General features: G+C 54.0%; 1 protein-coding gene and 1 non-coding gene across 2 annotated transcripts in view; both read left to right on the forward strand.

Annotated features, from left to right (window-relative positions):
- The first annotated feature begins 34 nt into the window (after positions 1 to 34).
- The window catches only part of RFLNB (refilin B), an 8,360-nt gene continuing 2,389 nt past the window's right edge, over positions 35 to 6,005 (forward strand). Inside the window, exons 1-3 of the mRNA XM_040455468.1 lie at positions 35 to 346; positions 3,074 to 3,183; positions 5,036 to 6,005. The exon at positions 5,036 to 6,005 is cut by the window's right edge and continues 2,389 nt beyond it. Coding sequence (XP_040311402.1) covers positions 131 to 346; positions 3,074 to 3,183; positions 5,036 to 5,366 — 657 coding nt within the window. The 5' untranslated portion in view covers positions 35 to 130 and the 3' untranslated portion in view covers positions 5,367 to 6,005. The remainder of the gene's footprint in view (positions 347 to 3,073; positions 3,184 to 5,035) is intronic.
- On the forward strand, positions 4,363 to 4,435 carry TRNAK-CUU (transfer RNA lysine (anticodon CUU)). The gene has a single exon. It is a non-coding gene; the product is annotated as a tRNA-Lys (tRNA).

Raw genomic sequence — 6,005 nt, forward strand, 5'->3', positions numbered from 1 at the left:
CGGCGAGACCCGGACCGCGCACGGGCAGCCGGCAGGGAGGGCGGCCGGGCGGGCAGCGGCCCCGGCCAGCGTGTGAGCTCCTCGCGCCCCTCGCTCGCCCGCGACCCCCGGCCCCGGCGCGCTCACAGCCATGGTGGGCCGGCTGAGCCTGCAGGATGTGCCCGAGCTCGTGGACACGAAGAAGAAGGGCGACGGCGTCCTGGACAGTCCGGACTCGGGGCTGCCCCCCAGCCCCAGCCCCAGCCACTGGGGGCTCGCGGCGGCCGGGGCCGGTGGCAGCGGCGGGGAGCGCGCGCCGGCACCCGGGACGCTGGAGCCCGACGCGGTGGCGACCCCAGCAGCCCCGGTGAGTGGCTCCGCTCCGGCCCCTTCCCTCCCCATACCACCCGCAGCCGGTTCCCGAGGGGCCATCGGCCAGCCCCGCCGGCCCGCTCGGGGCGCGCTGTCGGCGCCGCCACCCGCCCGTCGGGACGGCGTGGCCATCGCCGGGAGCCCGGGGCGGGAGCGCGGCGAGAGCCTGGCCAGCTGGAGCCGGTGGCTGGAAAATTGTCATCGCCTGGGAGGCGCGGGAGCCCCGGGAGAGGCGCGCCGCCGCCTCCTCTCTTCGGGGTGGCGGCCCCCGGGACTGCGAGTCTACAACTCGGCCACATTCCCGCCCGGGTCCGGCCGGAGAGGGGCCCGGGACACGGAGAAGGAACCCCAGCCTCCTCCGTACTGCGGGCCTGGCACCTCCGCCACCCGCCCCCACCCGGCTTTGCCCCTACCGGGGGGGGGGGGGCGCCTCCCGAGGGCCTGGCTCCTCCTGGCTGGTCTTGGGGGAGAAGGGTGTGCTTCAGCTCCCTGATTCAGGGAGCAAGGGAGCGGGCAGCCTTTGGGGACCATGTCAGTGGCGTGGAAGACAGCCTTTGAGAAAAGTTACCCCATGAGCTTCTGGCCTCCTGGTGTCCCCTCCCCCACCTTGTCCTGTCACCTAACCCCTGTCTGACTCTAGATGGGTGGGAGGAAACTTTCAAAAAGGAGTTCTTTTCTTTTATTTCAAAATTTGTATTTAAAGAAAAAACACCTAGACTTTTTTTTTGCCTCAGAAATCACTCAGGTGGTGTTTATTGCCTTTCCCTAGAGCTCATGGGAAGCCACATCCTGCCTAGAGCCAAGGCCCAAAGTGGGGCTCTCAGCCCCCCTCCCTTCCCCTTGGGGATGGGTATTTACAGCCTCTCCCGGGTGGTGGGGGGGGTGGAGTTGTCAGTGGCTCCTGCTGTTCCTTAAAGACCTATGCACTTTCGTGGGCGTGGAATTCTTGCCCCACTGACCCTGTCTCAGAGACCTCCGTGTACTCTCTCATTTCCGTTGGAAGGCACAGAACCCTTGCTGTCTGGCACACCCCTGACCTTAGGCAGATACATGCATTGGTGCCTCCGATGCTGCTCCCTCTACCTGGCATGTTTTTTCCCTCCGAGCCCATCCCCTCCAACCTCCCCCAACACCCAGCTGCCTTTTTGACCTATCAGAGCTCTGCTGGCCCTTCAAGCTCAACTTGTCACCTCCTCTGGGAAGCCTTCCTCGATGCTTCCCTGAGCCAGGCCAAATCAGTGGCGTGGTCCCCGTTCCCTGGCGGCACCTTGTTCAAGCGTCTGTTGGAACTCCTGCTGCGTGCACTGTCCCCAGCCTGGACCTGGGCCAAAGGGTGTGCTCAGGGAGTGTCTGTTGAGTGGGCAGGGTGAGGCAGCTGAGAAGGCAAGGCAGGGGCAAGAGAACTGAGTGCTTGTGTGGATTCCTGGCTGCAGTGTGAGTGTTAAGAGTTGAACACCTCCACTCCCTGTCATCCTGCGTCCTGCCGCCCTCAGCACTGCCTGAAGGCGCTCCCTGGGTTGAGGAGAGCTGGGGACAGAGTAGGCCTCCCTGCCTTGGGGGCTGTTTCCGCAGCTCTGCAGCAGCCAGTGCCCACACCTTCCCCTGCCCCCCCCCCCCCCCCCCCCCCCCGCCCAACCACAGCCCCTCCCCCAGCCAAGGCTTCTTAAGCTCTCCACCCGAGTTCAGGAGCTGGACCCTTTGCCCCTCCCTCACCTACCATGGTCCCCTTTGACTTTGGTGTTTCTACCCTACACCCTCACTTGACACTCTGCCTGGGTAACATGATAACAGTCTTAGAGCCTACCTTCTAAAAATGTCTGCTTCCTTCTCTATCCTGGAAGATGTGGGGGCCTGGCCGCCACCTCCACATCCTGGCCGGAGTGTGGCTCCTACTCTCAAATTAGGCAGAGAAAATGACAGATCGCTTGTAAACCCGGGACTCCAAAAGGCTGCTTCCCGTGAACACTTAACACAGAAGCCCAATTCCAGTCAAATCGGGTGAAAAGTAGCCCCCGTGTCTAGGACGGGACTGTCCCCCTTACTCAGGCTACTTGATGAATCGAAGTTCGGGGCTTGGTGCAGGCTAGAAGCCTGTTAACCTCCAGGAATGCCGTGCTCTGGTTTCTGAATGGTGGAAGGTGGGGTCGAGACCTTTGGGGTGTTCATCTTACCAGTGAGTTTATGGATCTCTGCATCTTTGTTGGGTGTAAATCTAGCAGTCCCAGAGGCAGAGAAGGCGGCGGGGAAGTTGGAATCTTTCAGTGTGAAAAAATTCCTGGTAGAGTTTAGTTTTGTTTTGGCCTTTTCTGAAGTATTGCTGAGACAATGACAGTGTTGGGGTACACGTAATTGAGGGTTCTGGTTAGTGAGGCCCCAGTTCATCGAGGTTTTCTCATCGCCTTGCCGTGCGATGACGCAGCAGCCCCAGGGTCTGACCAAGGTTGTGACACTGAGCTCCTCAGCCTTTCACAAAACCCCAGTGATGGAAACGGGCATCCCCTTGGTGTGCAGATAAAGTGACAGGGCATGGGATGTGACCCAGATCTCCTGGCTCCCCATGCAGAGCTCTTCCTGTGCTGTGGGGCAGCCCTTCTCCGGCATTGTTGCCAGGAGGAGGACACAGATCACAGTCGGGTCCATCAGCAGGAAGCTCAGAGCCAGGACCTCTGTGGGGGATGCGTCAGACTGGCCTGTGGTCTAACTGCCTTCTCCATCCTCACAGAATCCAGCATCTCTCCCCAGTCCCCTGGCCTTCGCCTGCTCGCCAAGGCTCTGCCCCCTGTCCTTTGGCGAAGGAGTGGAGTTTGACCCCTTACCACCGACAGAAGTAAGGTAAATATAGCAGGCCCTGGTCTGATTGGATTTTGTCACTTTCATGTTTTGGTCCAGAAAGTAATGCTTGTTATTTAAAAATAAAAAAAAAAAAAAAAAAAATGAGTTAACCACAAAAGTGTGCCAAAGACTTTTCATAGTTTATTGGGTACCATTTCGGATTTCTTTGTGTATTCTCACCAATTAAATACATAGACACAGCTCTTAAAATAAAAACAAGATCGTGTTATACATAAAGTCCGCCCCTTGCTTTTTGCACTTTGTGTATCATGACCATCAGATATTTACAATTTTGTAATAAAATAATTCCTCTTTCAGAAGCTGCTCCCCCCCCCCCCCCATTCCCCACCCCTGCCTCAAGGTGCAATAACCTTGTCTCCAATTACAATTTCACTTGCAATCTGAAAGTACCATTCTTCCTTTGGGAATTTATCTCATCCAGGATTACCTGGGGGCAGAGATTCACTGAGAGCCTCTGTTAAAGATCTGTCTTTTCAGAGAAAGGAATTTTACTTTTGGTAGCTGGTGGGTTTTTTGCTGGAGTCTCAGTTCCCTTAATACAAAGGGCCCTTTTATGGGAAACAAAGGTGGCTCACCAGTTTGGAGGTGAGCGGTTCAGTCCTTTATTCCTGGGGAGCTTGTATTTTGAACAAAATGAGGACATGACTTCATGACATTAGCTTCCACCAGCCTCTAACCTACTTGCCTAAGGAGAATACGTGTTTTCATCCTCTCCATTGAAAAGAATGCTAATTCTTACCCACTGACCGGTGGGTAGGGGGCACTGGTGTGGGTAATGCTGTGTGATGCTCATTCTTATTTCAAGATCTATGAAGCTGCCATAATTACTCAGTAAAATGAACTAATGCTTTGCTTACATTTAAGAAAAAAAAAGAAAAGAAAAGAAAAGAAAAGAAAAAAGGTAGGTTCCAAGTTACCAAAGAAGGACTTAAAAAAAAAAAAGTAGAATATGGATGTTAATTTATTTTATTGAAATCAAGACTGTAATTGGCTTTGATTGATAAGGTCAGATATCGGAGTCTCTGGTTTGAGGGGGTCTCCAAACCGAAGGCCAAGTTTGGACCAAGTACAAGTACTTGGTATCACTGAACTTTCAGAACCAGCATTCAGGATTCCTGGGTTCCGTCATCCTCTCATTAAAGAACTGGTGGTGGGCGTGCCTGGCTGGCTCAGTCGGTAGAGCATGTGACTCTTGATCTCAGGGATGTGAGTTCAAGCCCCTCGCTGGGCATAAAGCTTACATTAAAAAAAAGGAAGGAAGGAATAAAGCAAGCAAGCAAGCTGATGGTGACTTCAGGGGACAGAGAATACAAACCATTCACCCCTAGTAAAGGTAGAATCCACCTTGTTATACCACCAACAGCACTTGCTGCGTGTTAATACTCTGCTCCGTTCTTATTGGGCACCTTTTGCAGAAAGAGGAACCAAGGCTTGGGGAAGTAAGGTGACCAAGCTCTCCTAGCTTAAATTCACCAAAACTCTTGGACTCCAGGGGCTGCGGCCCACAAAGGGAAATAGTGCGTGCAGGGTAAACTTTGGGATCTTGCACACGTGCATGTAAACCCCAGCCCCACTACTCACTCCCACTGTGACCTTGACCTCTGCACCTCCGTTTTCTCTCCCAGGGTAGTTGGTTCAGTTAAATTAGATCCTGGAAGTGAAGTGCTTAGAACTGTACCACACAGTAAGTGCTTCAGCTCCTTGCTGCTTCTGACCAGAGTAGCCACATCTCAAGGTTTGCACCACACGAGAGGATCAAGGTCACGGTAGGGACCCCTGAGCCCCAAGCTCAAGGGGAACGGCTTCGTGCTGCCTTATATCTCCCTCCCAGGTACACTTCCTCGGTCAAGTACGACTCAGAGAGGCACTTCATTGACGATGTCCACCTGCCCCTGGGCCTGGCAGTGACCTCCTGCAGCCAGACAGTCACCTGCATCCCCAACTGCACGTGGCGCAACTATAAGGCCGAGGTGCGCTTCGAACCCCGCCACAAGCCCACCCGCTTCCTCAGCACCACCATCGTCTACCCCAAGTACCCCAAGACCGTCTACACCACCACTCTGGATTACAACTGCCGCAAGACACTGAGGAGATTCCTGTCCAGTGTGGAGCTCGAAGCCACAGAGCTCCTGGGCAGTGATTGCCTCTCGGACGAGTGCTGACTCAAGCCTGGGTGGGGTTGGACCAGCTCCTCCCTTGCCCTCGAGTGTGGCTCGTGGCTCGTGCCCCAGAGGAGTCTGACCTAGAGACACCTCTAAGCCCAGCCCGGGGAAGGAAAAAAACGTCACGGCATCGTATTAGAACCATTGAGAGAATTTGGTTCATACAAATGGTCAAATTATTTTCAAAAGGAGTATATTGTTAGTTTGCTGCTGCCTGGTTTCCCCAAAGTCTCAATCTGATGAGAAAACAGGAAGCCAACTGAAGCAAAAGGAAACCGGCCCCAGTTTGAAATAGGGAGGGAGGGGCGAGCTTTTCTTCTATTGGTCAGCTGGCCTGAGGAAGACCGTGGAGAAAGTCTCTGGGACGGAAAAAGTGAGTTTGGAGACATTTCAGCCTGAGGTGTCTTCCCTGAAAGCGGTGCTAATTCAGTGAGCTGTGACATCCATATGGGTTCAATCTGTGGAGAGCCGAGCTTCATGCCATATTTTTTTTCCATTTCCATTTGTATTTCCTGTTCACCAAAACTCTCGGAATTCTCGAAATCTTTTTCATGATATCAAAAAACCCCAAACCACAATATAAGTTGCCTTAAAAGAAAGAAAGAAAGAAAGAAAGAAAGAAAGAAAGAAAGAAAGAAA

This window comes from Herpailurus yagouaroundi, unplaced genomic scaffold (assembly GCF_014898765.1).
Source record: "Herpailurus yagouaroundi ecotype Mexico unplaced genomic scaffold, PumYag 215, whole genome shotgun sequence".
Lineage (NCBI taxonomy): Eukaryota > Metazoa > Chordata > Mammalia > Carnivora > Felidae > Herpailurus > Herpailurus yagouaroundi.